At 44.8% G+C, this 26,076-nt stretch overlaps 2 protein-coding genes across 6 annotated transcripts; both read right to left on the bottom strand.

The window, feature by feature from the left end:
* Positions 1 to 40: 40 nt before the first annotated feature.
* LOC134018910 (transcription factor-like 5 protein) lies at positions 41 to 5,954 on the bottom strand. 4 transcript variants are annotated; one of them, XM_062459264.1, is made up of 7 exons: positions 5,838 to 5,952; positions 4,685 to 5,368; positions 4,451 to 4,604; positions 4,184 to 4,343; positions 3,821 to 4,031; positions 3,551 to 3,692; positions 41 to 1,058 (listed from the first exon to the last, which is right to left on the bottom strand). In XM_062459264.1, exons 2-7 carry the CDS (start codon positions 5,365 to 5,367, stop codon positions 933 to 935), a joined length of 1,476 nt encoding a protein of 491 aa, XP_062315248.1. In that variant the 5' UTR covers position 5,368; positions 5,838 to 5,952; the 3' UTR covers positions 41 to 932. The 4 variants fall into 4 exon arrangements, with proteins under 4 accessions (XP_062315248.1, XP_062315249.1, XP_062315250.1 ...); XM_062459265.1 differs by lacking the exon at positions 5,838 to 5,952 and adding an exon at positions 5,719 to 5,798; XM_062459266.1 differs by lacking the exon at positions 41 to 1,058 and adding an exon at positions 1,084 to 1,254 and having other exon boundaries at positions 5,838 to 5,953.
* Positions 5,955 to 6,092: 138 nt separating this feature from the next.
* LOC134018908 (uncharacterized) lies at positions 6,093 to 25,998 on the bottom strand. Of its 2 annotated transcripts, none has more exons than XM_062459260.1 (17): positions 25,894 to 25,998; positions 24,980 to 25,048; positions 23,850 to 24,861; positions 23,502 to 23,748; positions 23,161 to 23,397; positions 22,839 to 23,013; positions 17,573 to 18,071; positions 17,125 to 17,284; positions 16,854 to 16,970; positions 16,566 to 16,667; positions 16,285 to 16,438; positions 15,459 to 16,146; positions 15,005 to 15,158; positions 14,781 to 14,870; positions 14,495 to 14,690; positions 11,280 to 14,387; positions 6,093 to 11,222 (listed from the first exon to the last, which is right to left on the bottom strand). In XM_062459260.1, exons 2-17 carry the CDS (start codon positions 25,032 to 25,034, stop codon positions 6,544 to 6,546), a joined length of 11,673 nt encoding a protein of 3,890 aa, XP_062315244.1. In that variant the 5' UTR covers positions 25,035 to 25,048; positions 25,894 to 25,998; the 3' UTR covers positions 6,093 to 6,543. The 2 variants fall into 2 exon arrangements, with proteins under 2 accessions (XP_062315244.1, XP_062315245.1); XM_062459261.1 differs by having other exon boundaries at positions 6,094 to 11,096.
* Positions 25,999 to 26,076: the final 78 nt, after the last annotated feature.

Genomic DNA, 26,076 nt, shown 5'->3' on the forward strand with positions numbered 1-26,076 from the left:
TAATTTTTATGCAATAAAATAACAAACTCTAACCAAAGACAAGAATTTCAGTCACGTTTATTTTACAAATAGAATGTTGGGAACAAGTTTAAACAGAAAACTAAACTTACAATAGAACCATGTTACCACCTTTGAAAAAGTTTCTTTTATATAAAATTTAAGAGAAGCATATTTCAAATAACAGAGAACAATATGCATTCATCTAATTACTTTTAATGTGGATTACTGCTGCCACACGCAAGCAACTAACCTATACTTATTATTTACCAATAATGTAATTTAAACATTACAATCACACATGTCAAAGACGGACATGACAAATATAACAGAATTACATTTACAAACTTAACTCTAGTGTGTAGCTCATCTTCTGCCATCTGGGTATGGCTTTGCAAAACACTGCAGCTCTGAAAAAATCTCAATAATATAAAGCTGTTTAAAAAGTGACATCTGTCTCTTTCCCACACAGTAACCTGATCCAAGACAACCATGCTTGAATGTTATACATGGTCTAAAACTTCAAAAACCTCCAAATTACATCCTTGTCATTAATGTGTTTGAAGACAAAACTCAAATTCAATAACTCTTTTAACAGGAAATGATTAACAAATGGCTGGTGAATTAATAATAATAAAAAATGAAAACTGGTGGCCAAATACTGTGTACTAATGGTGCCCTACTTGTCCTGTCAAAGAGGTAGGACAATGAGTCATGAGGAAAAAAAATCACACCCGCATTACATTCTCCTACCCCTCAAAACACACAAATAATAAGCATATGTGACCTTGGCAATACCTGATGTTTTTGTGGAACAGATATCATCCCAATGCCATACCTGATGGAACAAAGTTACTGGAGGTTAAAATAAATTAGTAATAAATAGAATGGTAGTTAAATACTGTTGGAAAAACTGTAGGTTGTAGGCTGGTGGGTCACTGCTCTGCCGCCTGTGGGGCACTATGTGTCTCTGCTGTCTCCTGGTGGACCAAGATCTGACTGGAGACACCACTGGGCTTCAGACGGAGGCCAGTCTTTCCACAGAACGTGCTCTGGAACTCCTGGAAGGAGAGGTCACCACATGAGAATAGATTTAGTTCCTCAGGGTAATAAGTCAACTCGCTGTGAGAATGAAGAGCGGGTGAGCTAAGGTACTCCTACATGATCAGTTAAGAGTGCTCTGAGCTGGCTGTACTCTTGTTTTCCTACAGGGAGAGCAGTGGCATTGCTACCCACGATGTGGCGCAGCGCTCAAAACTGCCACCGAGCGCAAAGCTCAAACTTCATAGAACAACCAATGAGCTAACAACTGTATGTGATGTAAAGTTACCTAGCTGTTTATGTACACTGCTGTGCAACACGCCAAGTGACTACAGCAGCCGTGGGCAAATGTATTGGGAGCGACATACATTTTGTGTTTGCAAAGATTGCTGGGCCTTGGCATAAAATGACTGCTAACATAATTGGGTGTGCTTTGCCTTCGGCAAGGGCACAACCTTTGTTCTCTCACATATATATTATTATTTTTATTATTCTTTTTGCCCCCCTAAAACTCAGTCAATATTTGGCCTACATAGACAACCTAGGTGTCAAAAGTTTCGTCTTGGTACCGATTGAGTTGCTTGTATTGGGATTTACGTTCCGTTGCATGGTTTAGGCTTAGGTTAAGTTTTTGTGGCGAAAAGTGAAGCTAACGGTGGCTAATTTGCTAGCCACAGTCACCGACGTTACTAACGTCACAAAAACTCACGTGACTACCTCTAGCAGAACATTAGTTTAGCAGCTCGTTAACTTCTGGGAGATAGCTAAGCTAACTACTTTACTGCAAGGCAGCTGCAGAAACGCCACAAGCAAAGAGGCCAGGGTGATAACTATTTACTAATTTTACTTTGTGATATGACACACAATTGTGATGTGTAATGTACAATATAAGCTGATATTATTAAGGAAGTACATCTACTTTCGGAAACAGTAGTTTACTATTTCACTGAAGTATTAGCATCATGACATTAGCCTCTGTTGCCCGGGCAACACATAACAGTGGTCTATGATGCATCTGTTTTCAATCGTTAAAATAAACATTCCTCACAAATAAGTTTTCGTTGTAGGATTTATTATGACATTAGATTACAAGTAAACGATTTGTGGGTGAAATTATCATTACCTGTCGTTTCAAACCAGTGTAGCTCACTGCAACGCTGTAGCCTATGCGAGACACTACAAAAACATCTACACAGCTGTTTAGAAAGTCAAACGGCAACAGAACATGTTCGGCACTCCCCTTACTTAAATCAAAAGTCTATCTAACTACTAACCTGAACACAGCCTAAACGTTGTCCATCTGTTCATGAAAATAATTAATTTCAGCCTAAACCGTACAACGGAACGTTAAATCCAATTCAACCAACGCAATCGCTACCAAGACGAACACAGCAGTAGTCTAGTACTGTACTGTAGTAGTACAATTTACCGGGGCAGCTTCTCCACACAGGGCTATATCGCACTTGGCGTTGTTACTGACAATGATCGCTACCAGTGAGCTTTTTATGAATGAGCGATTTTCCACTAAATAAATGTCAAGCTTATTTACGTTTTGGGGGGCATATTTTCAGTTAGCAGATGGTACTGTTTGAATCGCGATTCCATCTTCTACTGCCGGGTAACGTCGTAGAATAATCTTCAAAGGGGGTTCTTTATTAATGAATGCAATGAGTAGGCTAAATGCCTGAAAATATCATGAGAAGGGAAAAACTTAAAATGACGTTTAAGTCATAGAGATTAGGTCAATTTTTAGACCGGTCTGCCATATTTATTCGTTTTGATTCAACGATGAGGCTGCCTCTTGCAGGGGAAATGAGAAGACATCTATTTCATTCTACACTTCACTCGTATTTTCAGTTGTAAATGAGCAGCAAAAAAGAAGCTTTTAAATCTATGTAATCTTTATAAATAATAAGTATGCATTTTTATATAAAATATACAGAAATATCAGTTGTAAAAATGTCATTCAAAAACGGACCCCTGTGCAACCGACGAAAGCAAGCACACCCTACAATTTCCCCAGAAATTGTACCCTCTCTAGTTTCAGTAAGTCATATCATCAGCACAGGGGAAAGTGTGAACTAGTTCTAGCCAGGTGAAATCACTCTATCATTCTGATTGGATTTTAAGAGCAGGTGGACTCCTGTAAAAGAGGGGACTATTTGCATATATTGAACATTTTTGCCCCCAAAAAGCTTTAAAAAATATGAAATGTGCCTTATTGTATTCCAGTATTCTATAGAAACATGTGAAAACATTTTCCTCAAATACTGAACCTGCAAACTTTGCAAAACACATTTGTCATTGCCAAAACTTATGGCCATGACTGTACACTATGCTCTGCGCCTTAACACGCTGTGATCGAGCAGCACATTTATTTTAATTGAAGCCAGCTTCATTGTATACTATCTTGTTAATCCAATCCTAGAAACAAGACACTTGGTGCATAACAGTCAAGCAAAGGTATGAATGTAAGCAACTTTTGGTAACCAAGAAATGTGTCTCGTCTCACCTGTTTGATGGAATCTCCATAAACTTCTCTGATGTACTTCAGGAAGGCGGTGGTCCACTGCAGGGTCGTGGCTTTGTCAGTCTCATGGTTACAGAACGGTGCGAGCAGGTTCAGCTCATCACAGCAAAAGCGAATTCTCCTCCTAGACATCAGTAAGAGAATTGTTCCAGCTGCTCTTTTTCTACTGTTGAAGAACTGCATGTAGGAAAGTCAAGAAAGGGTGGATGGATACTTGCAGCTGTTGTAGCACAAAGTTGTGAACATAGTTACCTGCGGTCTCTCTCTTTACTGTTGTGTCTCTCTCTGCGCTGGCTACTCTCCACAGGGCCCCCTCCTCTCTTCCTGGTACCTCCTGTGGCCCCTCCAGCTCCATTTACATCAGCTGAGCCTGCAGTAGAGGCGGTGGTGGCCTTTAGGCTCCGAGGGCCACGGATTTTAGCCCGTTTAGCAGGAAGTGCAGTTCTTACAGCAGCACCATCATCTTTAAAAACATTAGGAATGGGAACATTTTAAAAATATACATTTAAGGTGTTTGCTGGTTGCTGATAGAGCATTACATAATATGGAATGTGGTTTAGATAGACATGCAATATTATCAGCATAAAAACAAAAGGCAGAGAAGCATTAACTTACTTTCTACTTTCACCCACACCTGTTCATCTGTTGGGGATGCGTTATTGATGCAGGGTGTTTTTGCACTCATTCTCTCTTGACGGCAGCTGAATGTGAAGTTCTTTGGGATAATCAATCCTTGATGCTTGTTGGTTTCAAGCACATGAGTGTTACCAAATCCCTGAGAATTACACTTTTGTTAATCACAAGATACAAAGAAAGAACTATTAAATTAAATTTAAAGATTTCTTTGCAAATCAACTTTTGATTTTATAATGTTGCTCATACTTGACCACGAAAGCCTGCAATGGGGTTGAAGCTCCCTCCATACGTGTGTGACAGTTCAATGGGATTGCTTCGGTCTGATCTCATCCATTTCTGCATTTGAGGATGCATAGATGCTTCTTGTGCTTCTGAGGAATGCTGAAGCATTGTCAAAAAACTGAAACACAGGGGTTAAATAGATTAAATATTGTGAAAGGTTGTACCATATTGTGTGTACACATACATAATAACACTTACTTGGTAAGAGCTACTGACTGTGAATCTTGCTGTCTGGGGAATTCACCACAGTTAAACCTTTTCTCCAGACGAACTCGGGCAGGAGGGTTAGGCCTGGCCAGTAAAGGGGCACCATTGACAAATGGCTCAACACAACCGTCTCCTGTTGTATCACCCGCACTTCTGACTTTGGCCAAGACCGAGCCTGGGACTTCCCCGCAGGAAGTCGGCGTCCTTTCACCTGATATGCCATCAGCATCACTGACTAGAACCATTTTTATCCCCTGAACATCAAATTGATCTTGCTTGGCTGAGTGAGTCAAAATGGACTGCCCATCAGTTAATGTTGATGGAAAATTTGATGGGGTGGTATGGGAAGACGTCGCGGTGTACTCGATTTCAACCTTTGTATTCGTCGGTTGTTGAGCAGGGCTGCCCACAGCAAAAATGGTTGAGTTAAATCGGGAATCTCCTGATCCGTCCGGGTCAGCTGTTTGTGACTCCATGTGCGTCTGGATGATGTGTTGAAGATGTGTGTACTCCACATCAGTCATCTCCAGCAAGTTTAACTCGGTGTTCAAGATCTGACCTTGGTCTTCCGTAACGCACCCAGTCTGGCTCACAATCACGCCCACAGAATCACAGTTGTACTGCGCTGACTGAGGTGACATACGCACTGTTTTGCAAGCAAATGAAGTTAACATCCTAAAAAGCAAAGAAACACATTGTTTGATTTTATGTTCTTTCAGTCGTAAAGTGAGGCAGCTGATAAACATTTTGACTTAAAACTAGCTTGTACACTGCACATTGTAAATTTTTCCCGCTCTGATGGAAAGCCTCGCGCATCTGCATAACTTAGAAAAGTAGCTAGTGCTACTGTAGCCTTCCTTAACTAACATTAATGTTCGGTAAGAAGCAACGTTGATGTTAAAATTACTACATTTTTAGGCATTACTAACAAGATGATTGTATCTTTCCAGCTGAATTAACATTTTGGACAAGGAACTAACGCTACTTGATGTTTTCGAAACATCTAGACTAGCATGCTTGCCTACCTAGCTAATAGTGGCTAACGTTATAAAGTTATTCTTGCTTATTTTTTTCTCATACAGCTACTCATTTACGACACTTATTTTGCTCTTCTTTGCTAAGTAATTTAACACGAGACAACTACCTGGGTTGATTACTTGGTCTTCAATCTCATGAAATTGATCAAATCTTGTCTGTGGGCTCGTTCCTAACTGTACCAACTGTCAACTCAACAGGAATCCACTGGGGTAGCAACTGACGTCACTTAATCACGTACCAAACAATTCCCTCCCTTGCTTTACTGAGCTGAACTAATCACAACAAAGAATTAAAAAAGGATTCATTTATTAATCTTTCAAATGTTTTATTATTAACATACCATTCCATATATCATACATTTTAACAAATTTCAACAAAGTTGAAGTCCAACAAAGTTTTAACAAATAGGCCTTTCTAACCAGATGACAGTTGGGCTGTTCTTGCATTTAGAAGGGGAAAAAACCTGTACACTGTACACATTTGACTTTCAGTAACTATTGAGCTGAGCTAATAACCTACTGAAAAATTATAAATCAAGTTTAATAAAATTACATTCAGGAAATTTGTAGTGCAACTATCTGGTTACCTTCAAACCGACTTACAGAAGAAGGCTAATGACCAACAGATGTTTCACAAAACAGTCCACAAAAATACCTTATGAATGATTAACACAGGCATTATAACATTTTGATTAAAGAAGAAGGATCTCCATCTGACATTCTTTAACACTGCATAATATCCCCCCCCCCCCCCAAAACAAATACATAAAAAACTTTATTTACAAATATTAAGTCCAGCAGTTAAGTCCTAAATTAAGAGGACCCCTTCTTGTCTTGTGTGTCTTGTGGAATATCTGTCAATTTAACATTATCATCTTTTTTATCCTGTTCTCCGTCTCTCAGTTTCTTTCCACTTTCTTTAGTGGCGTCTTTCCCTCTCCAATCTGTGGCTCTGGCTTTATCCATGTCTGCCTTACCCTCCTCCTCCCTATGCCTTTCTGTGTCTCTACCTCTGCCCTTCTGTCTTCCCTCCTGTTGGATAGCTCCTCTATCACTTTCTCGCTCCAGACTCACTTGCCTACCTCTATTCCAATCCCTCCCATGAATGCCATCTTGCCCTCTTTTATTCTCTTCAGACAATATTCGCTCCTCTGAAAAGCGGGCGGATGAGTTGTTAACTACGTGGTGTGGTAAGTGATTAATGGCTTCAGTGGGAGTAGGGAGTAAGGGTGTTTTATGCTTTAGCAGTTGAACTCCTGATTTATTAAGTGGACTGTCAAAACCTAAACGTGGCTTCCCCCCACTGTCTGTAACATGCCCTGGAGATGTGCGTCTGGACCTGCTGAACGGTAAGGGATGAGGAACACTAGGGCCAGGCAATCCAGGAGGATGGCCGCCCTTTTGATTTTCAAAATGACCCCTTTGATGAGATAAAGGAAACTTTGGGTTGCTGAAATCGGGAGAAGGTGATCTCCGTGGCCCTATGTTAGCTGTGAAATTGTTTTTTCTGAGTTCTTCAGACATTTTGGGACCCCGGACATTTTGAACTCTCTCTTCCCACTTGTCTTGTCTGCTTGTATCTGAGCTTCTCATTTCCTTACTTATGGATGGATCCCTAATATCTGGCCTAGGGCCCCCAAAATCCTGTCCTTTAATATCTGTCCCTCTGCCCCTAAAGCCTGGAGCTCTTATATCTGGCCCTGAGCATTTTAAGTTTGGCCCTCTAGTATCCTCCCTTGTGCCAGGACCTCTAAAGTCTGAGCCTTTCATATTGGGTCCTTGGCCCCCGAAGTCCTGACCTCTTCTATCCTCCATCATGTCTGGTCCTGGCCTCCTGAAGTCTGGCCTTCTCATGTCTGGACCTGGTCGCCTGAAGTCTGGCCCTCTCATGTCTGGACCTGGCCCCCTGAAGTCTGGCCCTCTCATGTCTGGACCTGGCCCCCTGAAGTCTGGCCCTCTCATGTCTGGACCTGGCCCCCTGAAGTCTGGCCCCCTCATGTCTGGACCTGGCCCCCTGAAGTCTGGTCCTCTCATGTCTAGACCAGGCCCCTCGAAATCTGGCCCTCTCATGTCCGGTCCCGGGCCTCTAAAGTCTGGTCCTCTCATGTCTCGCCCTGGGCCTTTCCTATCCTCCCTCATGTCAGGGCCTCGAAAATCTGGTCCTCCCATGCCAGGCCTTGGACCCCTGAAGTTTGGACCTCTCCTATCCTCCCTTGGTTCAGGACCTCTGAAGTGTGGTCCTGCCATGTCTGTCCCTGAACCCCTGAAGTTTGGACCTCTCCTATCTTCCCGAGTGTCAGGGCCTCTACAGTCTGGTCCTCCCATGTCAGGCCCCAAACCCCTGAAGTTTGGACCTCCTCTATCATCCCTCATGTCAGGGTCTCTAAAGTCTGGTCCTCCCATGTCTGGCCCTAAACCCCTGAAGTTTGGACCTCTCCTATCTTCCCGAGTGTCAGGGCCTCTAAAGTCTGGTCCTCCTATGTCAGGCCCCAAACCCCTGAAGTTTGGACCTCCTCTATCATCTCTCATGTCAGGGCCTCTAAAGTCTGGACCTCCCATGTCTGGCCCCGAACCCCTGAAGTTTGGACCTCTCCTATCTTCCCGAGTGTCAGGACCTCTACAGTCTGGTCCTCCCATGTCTGGCCCCAAACCCCTGAAGTTTGGACCTCCTCTATCATCTCTCATGTCAGGGTCTCTGAAGTCTGGTCCTCCCATGTCTGGCCCCGAACCCCTGAAGTTTGGACCTCCTCTATCATCTCTCATGTCAGGGCCTCTAAAGTCTGGTCTTCCCATGTCAGGCCCCGAACCCCTGAAGTTTGGACCTCTCTTATCTTCCCGAGTGTCAGGGCCTCTAAAGTCTGGTCCTCCCATGTCTGGCCGTGGACCTCTGAAGTTTGGACCTCTCCTATCCTCCCTCATGTCGGGCCCCACACTGTCAGGACCTCTATCTACTTCTGGACCTCTTCTTTCTCCCCCTCTGATGTCTGATCCTTTCCTGTCCTTCCTTACTTCTGGACCTTTCATGGCTGGCTCTGGACCTTTACTTTCTCCTCTGAAATCTGGCCCATGTCTCCTCAAGTCTGCAGGATCCCTCCAAACTGTTCCTCTCCTTTCATTAGTATGTGGGCCTCCAATATCTATTTCTGTTTGTCTTGTGTTTTCAGCGCTCCATTCTTCCCTCAAATTAGGACCTCTATCATACAGCACTGGCTCTGACCCTCTGGGACCTTGCCCTGAACTCCGTGGACAAGACTCTCTCGTTTCCTCCTTAAAACAGGGACCTCTGGTGTGTGGCCCTGGGCCTCTCCATTCATCCCTCATATCAGGATCTCCCCCATGGAGTTCTAGACTTCTCATATCTGGACCTGAACCTCGCCTACCTTGCATGCTAGGGCCTCTCATATCAGGACCGCTTACATCTGGGCCTAGCCTTCCCCATTCCTCCCTTACGTTTGGCCCTGTTCTTCTCCATTCATCCCTCATGTCTTTCCCCGGTCCTTCCCATTCACCTCCGTCTCTACCACATTGGTCTGGGCCTCTGGGACCTGGTCCTCTCCATTCCTCCCTAATCTCTGGTCCTTTCCTCTCCTTGATATTATCAGGACCAGTCAGACCTGGACCACTCCATTTATTGGTTGCATCTGCCGCTGACCCTGTCCTTCCATCCTTCACCTCTGGGTTTGACTCTCTCCATTCATCCTTCGTTTGTGGCCCTGATCTTCTCCATTCTTCCCTTGTGTCTGGGTCTGACCCTTCCCATGTATCCCTCATGTCTGGCCTTCTTCCTTGTATGTCTGGATGTCTCTCTTGTCCCCTTATGTCTCCCAAACCCCCCTTCATACATACACTTCTAGCTGGAAGTTCTGGACCCTTCATATCTTGCTCTCTGTTGTCCTCCCTCATTTTTGGACCTGGACCTCTCCAATCATTCCTTATATCTAGACCTAGGCCTCTGATACCTGGTCCCCTTACATCCGACCCTTCTTCTGCTATGTGTGATCCTTGACCCATTATCTCTCTATCTGGAACAGGACCTCTACTGTCTGACCATGGACCTCGATTATCTACTTCTAGACCCCTGCCTGACCCTCGTCCCCTTATTCCTGATCCAGGCCCTCTACCTGGCCTCCGTCCCCTCATACTCGGTCCTGCACCTCTGTCTGACCCTCGTCTCCTAAAGTCTGGCCTAGAACTTCTATCTTCACCTCTAATGTCTAACCCTCTAACATCTGGCCCTGGATCCCGTCCGTATTTTTCTAGCTCTATATGTGGCTCCCTTATGGCTGACCCTGTTCTTCCCCCTCTAAGGCTGGAGCCTATTCTGTTGGACCCTGGACGTCTCAGATCTGGATCTCTACTGTCCTCTATGTTAGAAACCCTTGTGTCTGGGCCTGGGCTTCTCTGATCTGGATCGAGCATGTCTGGCCCTGGACCCCTCATATCTGGGCAAATACCTTTCATACCTGGGGCCCTAATGTCTGAAATACGATGCCTCACTTCAGGTTCTACAACAAGCCTTCTTCTGCCACCTCTCAATGCAGGTCCTGGATCCCTCATGTCAAGTCTTGCTTTCCTGATATCTGGCCCTTCCCCTGTCATGTTTGACCCTAGATCTCTCTCATCTAGCCCTGCGCCTCTTGTGCCTATACTTCTCAGGTTTGGCTCAGGTGCATTCGCATCAGAGTCCCTGACATTTGACTTTGGACCTCTAATGTCTGTGCCTGAAATGCCTTGCCCTGGCCCGGTCATGTCTGGGCTTAAATGTCCCCTCTCATCCTGTGAAGTCCTAAAATGGTGGCCTCTAAAGTCTTGTGCTGGACCTCTCATATCTGTGCCTGAGCCTCTCATGTCTGGGCTTGGACTTCTGAAGTTTGGGCCAGTACCTCTGAAGTGTGGGCCTGGACCTCTGAAGTCTGGCCCTGGACCTCTCATGTCCAGGCAGGGGCCTCTGAAGTCTGAGCCTGGACTTCTGAAGTCTTGTCCTGGACCTCTCACGTCTGGGCATGGACCTCTGAAGTCTGGGCCAGGGCCACTCATATCTGGGCCAGGACCTCTGAAGTCTGGGCCTGGACCTCTGAAGTCCGGGCCTGGGCCTCTGATGTCTGGGCCAGGACCTTTGAAGTCTGAGCCTGGACCTCTGATGTCTGGGCCTGGGCCTCTCATGTCTGGGCCAGGACCTCGGAAATCTGGGGCAGGGCCTCTGAAGTCTGGGCCAGGGCCTCTCATGTCTGGGCCTGGGCCTCTCATGTCTGGGCCAGGACCTTTGAAGTCTGAGCCTGGGCCTCTGATGTCTGGGCCTGGGCCACTCATGTCTGGGCCAGGACCTTTGAAGTCTGGGCCAGGGCCTCTGAAGTCTGGGCCAGGGCCTCTCATATCTGGGCCAGGGCCTCTCATGTCTGGGCCAGGGCCTTTGAAGTCTGGGCCTGGACCTTTGAAGTCTGGGCCTGGACCTCTGAAGTCTGGGCCAGAACCTCTGAAGTCTGGGCCTGGGCCTCTGAAGTCTGAGCCTGGACCTCTGAAGTCTGGGTCTCTCATGTCTGGGCCAGGACCTCTGAAGTCTGGGCCTGGGCCTCTCATGTCTGGGCCTGGGCCTCTCATGTCTGGGCTTGGGCCTCTCATGTCTGGGCCTGGGCCTCTGAAGCCTGGGCCTCTGAAGCCTGGCCCTGAGCCTCTCATGTCTGGGCCTGGGCCTCTCATGTCTGGGCCGGGGCCTCTCATGTCTGGGCCGGGGCCTCTCATGTCTGGGCCTGGACCTCTCATGTCTGGGCCTGGACCTCTCATGTCTGGGCCTGGACCTCTGAAGTCTGGGCCTGGGCCTCTGAAGGCAGGGACGGGGCCTCTCATGTCTGGGCCTGGACTTCTCATGTCTGGACCGGGACCTCTGAAGTTTGGACCTGGGCCTCTGCCATCTAGTTCTGTACTCCTAAAGCCTTGACATCCCATCTCTGGTTCTAGGCTTCCTATGTGTGGCTCCTTCATGGCTGGCCCCATTTGACCAAATTTTAAGTCTGAGACTGGCATCGCTTGACCTGTCCTTTCATTGCAAATGTTCTCCCTTCTCAGACCTGGATCTCCAAAGTGTGCTCCTGGACCAATCACTCCTAAAGCTCTATTAACTGGGCCTTTTATTTCTAAACCAGCCATTCTTATTTCAGGTTCATTCACACCTTGGTCTCTTGCGCAAGACCCTGGGTCTGTGCTTTTCATGCTGGCGTCTTGCTCTCTCATGCCAGACCATCTCAAATCTCCTCTTGTTGGGTGTCCTTCATTATCCGGCCCTCTCATTCCCCTAGCAAGTGGACGCACCCCTCTGATATCCAGGCCAATGCCTTCATCCCTCTGGTCCGAACCTTTAGCCTCTCTACTGTGACATCTCTCAATGTGTTGTTTTGGTACAGTATTATAAGGACCTTGAGAGAGTTGCTGGTTCTCTGATGTACTCTGGACATTGAGTTGGCCCATTACTTCCCTTGGAAGGGACCCTCCTCTGTTGTTTTGATGCTTGCTGCCTGTTTCTACCTTGTTTTGACTGGGTTGTTGATCCTCAAGCTGCTGGGCTGGGTGACGACCATGGGACATTGCAGTGCCTGCGTTCTCAGAAAGTCCTTGTTGTGATCCTACAGGCATAGACTGAGAGCAGTCTGCATTTGTTTTGTCCTCATGCTGCCTATCAAGAAAGGGCTGGGCTGAGTTTTGACACTCTGGGAGCAGTCCAGGATCTGAACCATCTGGGCAGGTATATTCTGGGGCCACTGATTCCTTAGAGGGCCTCTTTTGTCCACCTGCTGAAAAGGAAGTGGAATCATTTTTTTGTCTCGTTAAAGATGGAGATCTTCGATGGCCACTGGAGCGCCGCCGCGGCTTGCGGTCTTTGCGATGAAGATGACGTCCTGAGTGTTCAGAGTGGTCCCGAGCTCTGTGACCTGATCTGTCACTCCGTCTGTGTCTCTCCTTCCGCCTCTCATTGCGTCCAGGTGAATGTCGGTAAAGTCTGTGTGGAGGGCTAATACGGTGATCCCTGGGTTTACGACCCCGCCTTTTTGGTGATTCCCTGCGTCTTCTCTCATGGGAAAGTCCACGCTGATGTAGGCCAGGTGAAATGTCCCTGCGGGATGCTCCACGACACGAGCTAGACACAGAGGATTCACGCGTCAGTATTTTCCTCTCTCCTTTAATGTCATCTTTTATCTCATCAAAGATGGACTCATCCTCTGGGTCGTAAGCAACATCAGAGTCTTCAATCTCACCAGTTGTAGAATTACTGTCCTCATCTTTTTCCATTTTTAGATCACCCTGAAGCGACTGTTCAACGTTATTCATGTCTGCATGTGAAACAGTTAGGGTTTCTGTCTCAATCTCCTGCTTGACAGTGACTTGTTGTATGGATGTTTCTATCTTTACAGATTTCATGGTCAGGCTCTGTCTAGAGTCCCTGTCCTTGTCATTAGAAACATCAGAATGTTTGGTTTCAGACTCCTCTGAGGCATTTGGTTGATTCAGGTTAGCAGTCCCAGATTTAGGAGGAGGAGACATTAAGGCATCAGAGACAGAGAAATGTGCCATGAACATGCCTACTGCCTCTCTCTGCTGGCGAAGCGCTTCCTCTTGCTCCTTCAACTGACGCTTCTGTTCTTCAATCTGTTTATTAAGCTCCTCCAGCATTCGCTGTTGCTCAGTTAGTGTTGCAGCTGACACAACCACAGTACCAACATGGGGGATGTCCACAGGGGCCGGGACAGGCCCAGGGAGGGCCGGAGGGGCTGGGACAGGAGCTGGAGTCGGTTCTGGGGCTGGAATTGTGTCTGGTGTTGGAGTTGGGACAGGGACTTTTGCTACATTGACCACATGATTTTTCATAACATCAAATATGGTCTCATCCTCAGGGTCATAAGCCACCCCATCATCCATGGGCTCCTCAAGGGTATTTTTCTTAATCATTTGAATCCTAACCGGAGCAACCATTCCGTACCCCTTTACTGGATCATATTCCTCCTCTGGATCATACGGCCGATCAAAATCAGTTTCCTCGTCCTCTATTGCTGTAACTTTGGATTTCTGTCCATACTGCTGAACTATTGGATCTACAATTGGGGGGGGGGGAGGAAGAGGCAATGCTGAAACGGCTGGAGCCACAGGCACCACAGGAGAGGTGCTCACAGCTGGAGCTACAGAGTCATTAGTTTTTTTTCCAAACAGTGTCGACAGGATAGTCTGAAGGGGATTGGTGTGGGTACCGGTAGTGGAGGTACCACTAGGTGAACTAGAGTTAGGGGTGTTCTTTGCAGAGAGGGTAGCAGAGATGGGGGCTGAGGCAGAGGCGGGGGGTGCGGCAGAGGTGAGGAGAGTTTTGTTCGAAGCCAGAAGAGATGGGATTGTTATTGAGCCAGAGGAGGAAGAGTCTGATGGGGATCCAATTGAGGGAGGGGAGCTAGGAGAGGTGGTGAAGATAGGGGTCTCTGGGTCGTAGGGCTGGAACATTTCCAGTTTGTCAGAGCCATAAAGAACTGGGGGTTTTGGAAGGCCAGTATCTCTCGGATCTTTAGACATGTGAATCTTGGGTCTCTTCTCTTCAGCCTCTTGCAGAGAGTTTCCGGGACGTTTTGGTCTCTGGCAAATTGCCAAGCCCAGCAGGAGATTGGGGCGATTCTTCTCAAGCCCTGTAAAACAGCAAAGAAAAGTTCCTTACACAGACTGGAAATAAATCTAAATGATGTGCATTACAAAAAGATTCTCTGTATTATAATTTATTCCATATATATTATACCTGGCCCATCTAAAGGTTGAAGTTTGGAGGGGATGATCTCCTTTGCACTGAGTGGAACCAGATATAAGTCCTTAATGCTGCGGCTGTTATTGGCCACAACACCAAAACGTTTTCTGCTGCTGAAGTAAGAGAACAGGGACACATACGCCACCTCTTCTTCCTCTGTTGCTGGGTGGAAACGGATCACACATAGCTCCTGTGGAACAACAGGCGAAGAGAAGAAATCAACAAATACATTCTATGCAGGAAAGTTAAGAAAACTGAAAAATATTTCATAAGTGCTTGCCTTTGTCACAGAGGTCCTCACTCTAGCAACATACTCCCACACAGTTTGAGGGGAAATTCGTCCGCCAATCTGTATGGTATCAGGCAGATCCTGGGCAAAATAGATTTCTCATGAGTATCTACATCAAACTAAATTCCACAATGCATAAAAGTTCAAAAAACATTTAAAGTGAGGATGGTATAACACAGTTTAGTATATTAAAATCTTCAAAATAGATTAATTACCATTTTTAGACAATCTGAAGAGCCTGAGACCAGATATCCCTTGGTGACAAATTTGGCAACGCTGACCATGTTAAGGAAACCCTTCCACGTAATGTCTTGTTTGGCCAGGAACTGAGCAGTCTCTCCATCAGGAGGGGAATGAGAGTTCACTGCACTACAGGACAAAAACAACACCACAATCATACTACATACTTGGACATAGAGTTACGAAGCTTAAGAAAGTCATGGATGAGTCAGGTGGCTGAGCGGTGAGGGAGTTGGGCTAGTAATCTGAAGGTTGCCAGTTCGATTCCCAGCCGTGCCAAATGACGTTGTGTCCTTGGGCAAGGCACTTCACCCTACTTGCTTCGGGGGGAATGTCCCTGTACTTACTGCAAGTCGCTCTGGATAAGAGTGTCTGCTAAATGACTAAATGTAAATGGATGATAACCTAAATATAACTTGGAAGAGTTACCTTGAGGATGATCCTGATGTACCATAAAATCTAGCGTCTGCTGAAGAAGATGGCTTCATCAAAATTGATTTGGGTAAGGCTTGGGGTGGTAGTGATGGTGGTAAAGGAAGGGCTGGCTTGGTCCAGGTCACAGTTTCTCGTACAGGGACATAGGATACTGGTGTGGGTGGAGCTGGGGTGGAAGAAACAGTTGTCATGGCAGCAGGCCGGTTGCCAGCAGTTCGGGGGTCACGTCTTGTGATTGTTACTGTAGATACAGCCGGGATCATTACTGGTGTGTAGGCTCTGGTAGGTGCTTTAACTATGGGGTTGTCCTGTGTTGGGGATGCAGGAGAGTCATTGATGGGGGAGCTTGGTGAATCCTGCATAGGGGAAGCGGGAGAGTCCAAAACAGGAGAAGCAGGGGAATCCATGAAAGTAGGTGCAGGGGTTTCAGAGAATGGACGGCCACGGGGATCAATAACAAGGGAGACTGGGGAATCCAAGATGGGAGAGTCAGGAGGGGCAAGGAGGGGAGAGTCACCCCCTGTTGGATTCTTCCATGCTCCTTCCTGGGAGCTTCCATACATCCAGGATTGGCCATAATGCTGCCTGTCTCTATTTGACTCAGAGGGTCTATTTGATGAAGAGGCTGAAAACTTTGTTTTTTTCTGTTCTGGCTCCTCCTCCTCGTCAGCTGTTATCTGACCTGAAGCAGGGGACAGACACATACACTCAAACAAGTTCCCTTTGTAATAAACATATAGCGCTGATGTGGTAAAAACAGTTGTTTCTCTGATGCATGTTCACTGAACTGTCAACACACATTATTAATAATAAACTTTACCTGTGCAAATTTTGCACTTGAGGTCAAACAAGTGAGTCCGGTGCTCTGCGGTTGTATCTTTCAGCATACAATTGAGAATGTCTGGGACAGAGGTGCTCTGACTAGGTCGATTTGGCCTGGCCTTGAGGGGAGGAGGAAGTGTTTTCTTCAGTTCCTGCAATAACATGTTGTTCAGTTAACAAAGCAAACACAAACATCACACATCTTGTATTATAAAAACTAGTGATATGGTTTGATAAGGTATGCTAAAAGTCACTCAAAGTTCAGGGGGAGATTCGTACAATGTTCCTATTAGTCCTGGAAGGAGCTGCAGTCAAACTGGGTAGCTCCATCTTGGTCATTTCTGGCTTCAGCTGCAGACATGGGGCTTTAGTACCACACTCCTGGTACATACACAGCAAATAGGCAATCAGAGAATGACACACCAAGCAATCATGTATTGAGATAAAAAATAATAAAAATAGAGAAGGAAAATAAATGTATTTCAAATAGTGACATGAGAGATGAGCATTTGAATGTGCTGTCATGTATTTGCATCTGTTACATTTGCTTGTGTTGTGATTCTGTACCTCTTCTGTGACCTTTGTATTGATCTCTGGTACTTTGGTGGCTTGCATGTCCCTCTGACTCATCCTGGCCAGCCTGAAGGGGCTGATCTCCCCCCGGATGACCCGGTACAGCAAGCCCTGGAGGGGAAAAGGTAATCCCAATAACTAAAGCTAACAATGAGTATACTGACCAGACATCAGTTAATAATATAGATCTGTAATAAAACATAGTTTTACTTATAATTACAGCTGAACTTGAATATCTAATAAAGTTTAATCTGTATAGACCAACCTTGTTTTTGGGGTCTTTTATATTGAACATGATTGTTCGATACTTATTCATGTACTTGCTGTCTGTATTGCGAAATATGTCGAACATCTCCATCTCAATGTTTGTGACAAGTTTCCCAACATCACTTTCAGACATCTCCAAGTCGTCACAGTCACAAACCCTTTTGGAATTAAAATGTAATTTGTGAGCCTACAAATGTTGTTCAAATTATATCAGAGGAGAGACAGACAGGGAATATGTGACAAAAAATAAACACTCTTTAGATTGTATAAATTGTATCCCATACTGTATGTCTTATGAATGTGATCACCAATCATAAAATCAACCAAGCAAGATAAATATCCGCTTTCCAGCCATCACCCTTCATTCCGGAACGTAGACAAGACACCACCAAATGACAAATTATAAACATCTAAAAATCCAATTAAAAGAACAAATTATTTCTCACCTCTTAAACAAGATGCTGGTGAGTGAGCGCTGGATGCTCTGCCTGACCTGGTTGTTTGGCTGTGAGGGTCTGGAGGAGGGGGCAATGGGTGCCGGGGACACAGGCAGAGTCCTAGTCTCTGCCAACAAACTTCCAGCCGAGGGTGAATATGGTACAGAGCTGGGGGATGATTCATGTTGCTTCTTGGGGATAATGAATGAGGTTTTGCTAATCTTTAGGGCACCGGTGTCATGATGTCTGGATGTTGACGTGCCTGGGGTCTCTGGAGTTGGAGAGGGACTTGATTTTGAGAGGATGGGTTGAGGAGAAAGCGCTGAGTCAACAGCAGCTTTCCTTGATACACTGTCACCATTAACTGGTTTTGTTGTCTTCCCCGGAGCACCTCCCAGAGGGGGTGAGGACTCAGAGGGGCTCTCAGAGCAGGGAGTGGCATCTGGAGACTGCCTCGGTAGATTTACTGTCTCACTCTCAGCATCTACCTGCTCACTGTCTTTATCGGCTGTCAGGAAATAGAATAACAGGGTAACTGAGTCAGTCCTGAACACACACACACGACACCTGAGATCTGTGAATAAAATATTTCATACAGAATTTGGTATATGTAAGCTGCTTATAAACTCAACAGACAGAAGCTTTTTTCACATCTGTTATCTGAGAGGTATTGCTTGAGTAATATTTTTTTCATTTGGTGAAATGTACTTGACCTGTTTAACCCTCGTGCTGCCTTCGGGTCACATGACCCAAAGGTTCATAACGAACCATCGTTGTGTTTACCCAATTTTACCCAATACAAAAACAAATTAAAATAATTTTCCTTTAACCTTTGCAATGTGGGGGGTCTGAGACAGCCTAGCTGTTGAAAGAAAATGCTTCACTTTGTCTTTGTATGCGGTAAATTTGTCGCAATACGACGGTGGGTCACAATGACTGATGGGTCAGAATGACCCGAGGATAGCACAAGGGTTAAATACGTTAAAATCGATAGCTACAACCAATTTCAACACTGGAGTAGCAGAGCAGGAACTGGTGTCAAGAGGTCATCAATCCCACGGTGGGACCTGTGTCTGTCAAAAACTGCTGTGTGTTCCGTATGTGTAAATCAGGAGTAATGTTGTCATTACGTTTGCAACTGAGACGTACTGGTATGGTCATGACGTACTTAAAATATTTGGTCCGTCAGATAAAAATACACAAATAAGAAAATATGTATTTTTCAGTTGGTCTGACAGAGCAAACTGGCAGATGTCCTCTGGTTCACAAAATTGCATAAAACTTCACTAACATGGTGTGATGCTTTAGTAAATAGTGTGGGTAATTGTGGCATAGTAATTTGAGGAGTATTCTGTTCCTGCAGACACATTTATGTATAGGGCCTTTAAAACTAGAACACTAAGATCAGGATGGCCTGGATTCACATCAAGTCGCTTCGAACTGACTGGTTCCTTTCTCAAGTGAACACATGCAAATGGAAGTAAAAATGCATTTCAACTGGAATTATTTCAACAATACTCCTAAATTGTTGAAGATACCTCAATAATGTGACTTGTGTTGATCTTAATAAGAGGAAGTTGACAGTCTACTTGAGACTCCGTCTTAAGGTTTGCAATACTGCATCCCAAGATAAGATGGTCAACTACCTTTCACACTCAAGTACGCATTTAATGCAGACGGTGGTGAACTGCAGTGGATCATATTTTGTCAGTATGAAAGGCACTTATCGCCATCCTCGTGTGTTTCCCCTTATATTCACGGTTGTAGTCAAACCATAAGACTATCTTGTGAGATGGTAGTGGATGAGATTAGCATGACACCTGTGTTCCAAACCCAGGTCACATGGGTGCTTCCACTCAGATGGGATCCGTGGCAGAGAGGGACAGTATTTAGTCAATGCAATGCAGCTGTAGTGGCTCTGCATTACTCTTAAGACTATTAGTATGTTTTTTTTGGTCGGACTGTGATGATTGGGCTTGACTGTTGACTTTGATTTCATACCCACTCAGCCCTATGAAAGGTATTTTGTACATTAACTTTACAGCATGTGGAAAAAAAGGACCAGTGTGAGGATTTTTTCCGAACTGACTAAACCCTTTGAAATATGCATTCCTTGCAACTGTGATGAATGTTATTTCCTCTGATTCAATTATTTGATTCTCATTACATTTGCATTGGTAATACATTTGAAGATTCAACAGCCTCATGTTTGTGTGCTCCAACTACAACTGGAGCTGCTTGCGCTGGACTGATAATCTGCTGCCTGGTCTTGTTTGGAGTTCAACATTGCTTGTGTGGTACTCATACATCTGAGGTGTTTCTACTCAGGCGTTTCTACTCCCGTTTTGGGAGAAAAACGTAACTGAATCTCAACATTTATGTTTTAGGACTAGTCTTCACACTGCCTGCATTCCTGTGACAAAATAAATTGTGATTTATTGAGGTGGCCAGTAGATGGTGCTTGTGCTTCATAATGCATAAAGGCTCCCACAAGTATTTGACCATCTAACAAGTAGCAGACGTGTGTCACGTGACGAACTTTGCAGCACACAAATGTACCTTCACACCTTCAATAACTCCTGATCAGAAATAGATCCAACCCCTTGCAAAGATGAAGAGAAATGTTGTTACTTCAAACTAAAATACTGTGCAGTCTCAGGGCCTCCTTGCATGTCTTAAGCTTTGCCTATGTAAATCAAAAGTCTTGGTAGTTCTGCTATTGTTAGTAATCTCAGTAAGAGGTATGGGGAGGGTCTTGGTCCGGTCTACGACAGGTATGAGGGTGTCAGTCACCAGTCATTGATTGGGATAGGAGTTGATGTCCATTTAGCAGTCAAATCACAACTGCCAAAAACAAAAACTCAACCACAACAAAATTAAAAAAGGGAACAGACCTGGTGCAAGAGTGCTTCGTGTTCCAAGTGATGTTGGTGTATTTGCTCCAAACTACTGATTCCAAAAATGTGACAATACTTCAATAGATTGAGACAACAGAAATGGCTACCAAGCTTTGTAACGTGCTCTCCAGAAAGCCTGTGTCGTGGACAAGATGATGAAAGACACTGCACCTATAAAACATGGCGTGGGGTTTTCCAATGAAAACAAGACCTGCACACTATACCCAAACTAAAGGACAGTTGTGTGGTTATTTATTGTCTTCTAGGATGAAGCAGGCTCTCCAAAAAAGCAATGGCAGTGAGCATGAATTATGGAACCTACTGATTAAGTGTAGCAGAACACTGGCTATACTGGCAATGACCAGCTGTATTATTGTCCTCCTCTTCATAGAGATTTCATTGATTGTCGTATCATTTACTGTTAGTAGGCATCCTGAGTGGTATTCATTAAGGGCAATCGGCATTCTTCATCATTCTTCCACTTCTCTCCTCGGCCCCATGCTGCAGCTGAAAATCCCTCCTCATCTCACCAGTCTCCGTTTACCAACTTATGACACCTTTGGATCCAACAGGTCTCACAGTGTGCCCAACAGGACATCCTGTTGTTGTAGTGCCGTGGACAATCTACATTTTCCCTAAACATGGCTCCATCCAAAATGTGCTCAAAAGGTCACAAAAGTATGGAATATAAAGATCATTTTGAATAAATAAATACAAAACTAATTTGTCATGTTTGTCTGCAGTAGTAAGTGTAAATCTATATCTTAAATTACAATGGAAGTTATTTATAAATGATTTACTAAGTAACCTTTCGGATTCAATAAACTACTATAGGAGCTTCCAAAAGTATGGAATTAATTAGTTGCAATAGAAATGATTTAACAACCTTCCACCTTAGAAACAGGCTTGTGTATGATTACCTAAACGTATCAAAGTAGGCACCAAAATGGGAAATGCTGTGACATCTGTGGGCATAAGAACTATCTACTCTCTGAGGGAGGAATACAAAGAGAGATAGCGCTGACTTGGTGAGGAAGCTCCGTTCCAACCATGTGACCCTGTTCTGTACTTTCCCAGTACAAAGTGAATGTAGTGCAGGATCCCTCATCAGCACTGAATAGTTGTGGATGATGTGTCGAGAAGTGTGGAAAATGTATCACAGAGAGAACCCAGTAAACTTGGCAAAATGTGGCAACTGTGTTTTCAGTTTCTGATGAGATACTTTTGAATCCTAGCAGCAACATAATCCCTAAGACTACAAAACTAGCCCAGGATGTAGCATTAATAAAGAGAAAGGAGATATGCAGCTGAAAATACCAACTACAAAGTGGCTTGCTACAATGTTAATATCCACTTTCTGTAAATATTATAACTGGTTGCACTAATAAAGGAAAAAAATAATTTCAAGAACCACTACCAATAAGCTGTCTCTGTTCTAAAGAGGATTCATGTGGAAAAAAAAAACAGGTCTGGCTTGTCCATCCGTCTCAAAAGTGATCACGTCCTTGAAAAATGTTTCCTAAAAAGCCACTACACATTTCTAAACTTCCTTAAGTAATTAACTACATACTCAGCTAATCTAATGCTCTCTCAGTTAAAACTCGTGGTCATATGACAGTGTTATTCCAGTATATCAAAGAGGATAGTGACCTGGGGTTCGAGGTAACCTGGTATAGAGAAGTTGTTTTCCTGGACTACAGGTGGGATAAATACCATGGAATAAGGATTGATCGTCTTCCGTCTTGTCATTTGTCTTCTTCCCTCATCCCACTGGCTGTGTAAATGTGCAGCCTGCTTCTTTCTTTCTTTTTTAAGTAAGATTTACATTGTTTGTAACTGTTGAACTCCTTAACTTTTGCATTCAGGATACGACTGACTTTTACCTATTTTTTTACAGTGAATAATTGGACTGGTCTAAAGGCCTACCCAAGTTTCTCACTTATCCATTAAAATTAATTGTTAAAAAGGCATTACCTTGTTTGCCCTGCAATGGTTGTTTTCTGTTCACATGATTTCTTGGTATTCCAGGCTACTCCACGGTAGCTGTGTTATTGTGGTCGTCTTGTTATTACAATACAGCTCATAACCTACTGTCACTAAGTACTACCATAAAATGTACTGCATTACCGTAATTACCAAACTAATGTACCATTTCTTTTATCGTAGTTCTGACAACTTCACTCAGATGGAACCATTTCAACTACTGCTAAAGGGTTGATGGCTCATACAGTTTTGTTGAAAATGCTTACCAATTGCTGACCCTTGTCATGTCGCGACAGTACTGAATGATCCAGTGTGACTCACGTTCAAACAACTACCGAGCGTGTACAAGGATAATTCAGTGTGGCTGGGGTGTATGTGCAGTGAGTGATACATACACGCCTTGTAAAACATAGACGATGCTATGGGAGTAGCCTGAACTGGAGTGAGTTTAGGGTCGCAGGATGAGGATGACTTGGCCTCTTCCTGATCCTCTTCTTCCTCCTTCTCCTCTACAGTTTCTGCATCAGGTTTTTCTGCTGACGTCCTAGTCATCCGACCAGACCTCTGACCCTACAATCAGGATGGTTGCAGATTAGTCTCAATATCAATCTCACCTCAATATGCAATAAAAATAACAAAAGCATCTATTTTGAGATGCATTTAGAAGAAATTAGGATATCCAGAAAAGTATGTCATCTTTCCATGGGCATCAGTTACCTTAGGAATGACTTTGGTAGCTGCTTTCCTCTGTGGCCGTGCTTTCAATTTGGGCTCCTTGGAATCGGAGAGGCTTTTCATGGTGGCTGCAGCATGCTGGATGATGCAGTCTGTGCTACAGTAGACTGATTCTGGTAAAGCGTGTTTAGGGCACCCAGGGCCAATGCAGCAGGAAAGGGAGCTCTCTGTCTCTGTCTCAGCCTCCACCTTAGTCATCTCCTCAATCACCATAGCCTCCTGAGACCAGACTCACATCTCAGACTTCTACACCTCATACTGACACCGCAGACATACAATTAAATGACTACTATGTTTGTATTTAAACATACTTCCTGACTCACCTTTAAGGCTGGCGTTTCATGGACCGGCTCATTCTGGACATCCTCTTCCTTTTCCTGTACCAAAGTAGGAAGTGTCAGACCTTCAGGCAGGCTCTGGTGGGTCTGGGACTGGCTCTGGTTACGACTGTTGCAGTTAGGACAGATGTAGTCCTGCCTGCTCCTTTCCATCTGGCGACCCTGAGCCTCGGTAATGCCAACACATTGGCCATGGAACCAGTCCTGACAACTGTCACAGCAGATCATGAACCTAGAGTTGAATTCAAGGAATCACGTTACTGAGTTAGCAATAGGTCAGAGGTGAGGGACTTGGTTATGGTTTGGTCCCTTGACATATTGGAAGATACACACCTTTTGTTGTGCTTCTGTCGACAGATGCAATAAAGAGCATTGGGGTTATAACCATCACTGTCTGATATGCTCGAGTACTCAGTGTTCCTGTCCTCCTCTTGCTCTGGGGCGTCATCAAATTGATTAGGCTTTTCTTCTGTCACCTGTTCCATGTCAGTCTCAGCAGTTGGAGAGTCTGAGCTGGATAGCTGAATGGGGCTTTGAGACTCAAATCTTATGATATCTTTCTCAGGACTCCTTACTCTCTCTTGCTGCTCAACCTGATTTACAAATATCACTTCTTCCTCCTCGTCAGCAGTACTGGACTCAGGCTCTGCCCTCCCCCTTCCTCGACCCCTACCTCTCCCTCTGCCCCTACCTCGCCCTCTCCCTCTCACTCTCCCTCTCGCCCCACCTTTAGCCCGGCCTCTGCCACCCCCCTTGGCCTTCAGCTTTTCCTGGAGTTCCTTGAGAGTGAGTTCTTCGCTGTCATCCTCTTTATTGGAGGAAATTGCAATCACATCTGCACTGGAAAGAGTCAATAAATCCCCACTTGGCACACAATCCCCACTAGGCCCATCATCCCCATCCCCACCCACACCAATGTCAGGGGCAGCGATGGACACGTCCTTCTCTCCTAAAAGGGAAAAGGCGGTGTGGAAAGCAGAACCAAAGTCTTGCCATGAGCTGGGATTGAGGCTCCCACCAGAGCAGGCCTCTGCGTCTGGGTCTGCCTCCACTGGGGAGGATGGAGCTGACCACTCCAAATCAGCTACGACACTTGGACCTCCCTGCCCTCTTTTAGGAGTAACTGTGGGCGTCTGGGATGGTTGTCTAGCCTGGCGACCACTGGTCCGTCGCACAAGTGGAGGACTGGGCTCTGGGTCTCCAATCTCATCCATAAATTCCCTCCTGGCAATGGTTGACCGTCTGAAACCCCAAGTCTTTTTGAACTCCATGAGAGTCGGCCTAGATGTCTTGTCGGCACCTTGAACCTCCAGCGGTTCCTCTGCATCACCACCACCATGTTCCTCTATAGACAGACAGATAAGGTCACAAGGGGAAGGATTTAAAACGGGCATATACTTCTATCTGGCTGGAGGGCAAATAGACAATTCATTACCATGACTAAGATGGAAACAAGAGCTTACCTGTATCACCAGCCGTTACGTCATCATTTGGATCAATATCCATACTTTCATTCATGGTGAACAACCTGCCTTTATATCAAGACAGAGACAGTAATGTGGTCATTACCCAAAATTCACATACCACAGTCCTTTGCATTGACACTGGCCTGTTCATTTAACTTTCCGACAAAACACCTAAAAACGGAAAGACTAAGGAGTAAGAATAATTATTAGTAAGTGTAACACTACTTGTCTGTTGTAGTTGTCCAAAACATTGGGGACTATTTCTCAAGCGTACTAAAGAGCAAGACCTGAATCACAACGCGTACATGACTGTTTAACATCCTTAAGTATTGTGATTTGTGGGAGCATTAACGAATTGCTTTGTCATTCAACAGTTTAATCGAACGGCAAGGCCCGTATTAAACGTTTTAAAATAGCATTACTCTAGCTTGCAAACCACAAATGTTGCTTTTGGTTGCTAGTCATAACGCGCAAGGCTAGCAAGGCTATCACTACCTCCTACAATACAAAAGGCAACCAAGCTAACGAAGGTTAGCCTACAAACTGAAAACAAAACATTTGTCGCTTAAAATGTGTATTAAGGCTGCAGAAAACTACTAGCTGATCACTAGCTTGCTTTAAAATGCTTGTATGTCCCCAATTGTGTAAAATATTAAAAGCGTTACAGTAAACATACAACGGTATACATTTTACAGTACACACTTCCAGGTCATAGTCTAAGAGCCATCATCATATACTAGCCTGCTAGCTAGCTATAAGTAGGAAGGCAAAGCTAGTTTTGCGAGTTGGCACATGACGAACGGATGCCAAATAATGCATAATACACATACATACATGCGCGATTACATATATTTGCAATGTATCGAAATGTATCAAATTTGTTTTAAATAGAAGATACATTAGTAACTTACAATCTTGTTATACGCTCGTGATAATTGTCTTTAACCAAGTCTATCGCAGTTTGTCTTCCATTTTCTCCTCTGGAACTGCCGAGTGCAGTGCCCGGTTGCGTATCCTACCGCGCGGAAGGATACCACTTTAGAGTGATCTATGGCTTCAAGAGTAGGTTGGAATTAATTGACAATTTCGGAGAC

The sequence above is a fragment of the Osmerus eperlanus genome, chromosome 4 (genome assembly GCF_963692335.1).
Source record: "Osmerus eperlanus chromosome 4, fOsmEpe2.1, whole genome shotgun sequence".
In the NCBI taxonomy this organism is placed as follows: Eukaryota; Metazoa; Chordata; class Actinopteri; order Osmeriformes; family Osmeridae; genus Osmerus; species Osmerus eperlanus.

Excerpts from the sequence above, each read along its gene's own strand:
- LOC134018908 (XM_062459260.1), bottom strand. The coding sequence starts at position 25,034 with ATGAATGAAAGTATGGATATTGATCCAAATGATGACGTAACGGCTGGT. Across the intron at positions 16,439-16,565 it reads CCAGGACTAATAGGAACATT|GAACTGAAGAAAACACTTCC; the intron begins GTACGAATCTCC and ends ATGTTATTGCAG. Across the intron at positions 14,871-15,004 it reads CTTCAGATTGTCTAAAAATG|GATCTGCCTGATACCATACA; the intron begins GTAATTAATCTA and ends TATTTTGCCCAG.
- LOC134018910 (XM_062459264.1), bottom strand. The coding sequence starts at position 5,367 with ATGTTAACTTCATTTGCTTGCAAAACAGTGCGTATGTCACCTCAGTCA. Across the intron at positions 3,693-3,820 it reads AGTAAAGAGAGAGACCGCAG|GAGGAGAATTCGCTTTTGCT; the intron begins GTAACTATGTTC and ends ACTGATGTCTAG. Across the intron at positions 1,059-3,550 it reads ATGGAGATTCCATCAAACAG|GAGTTCCAGAGCACGTTCTG; the intron begins GTGAGACGAGAC and ends CTCTCCTTCCAG.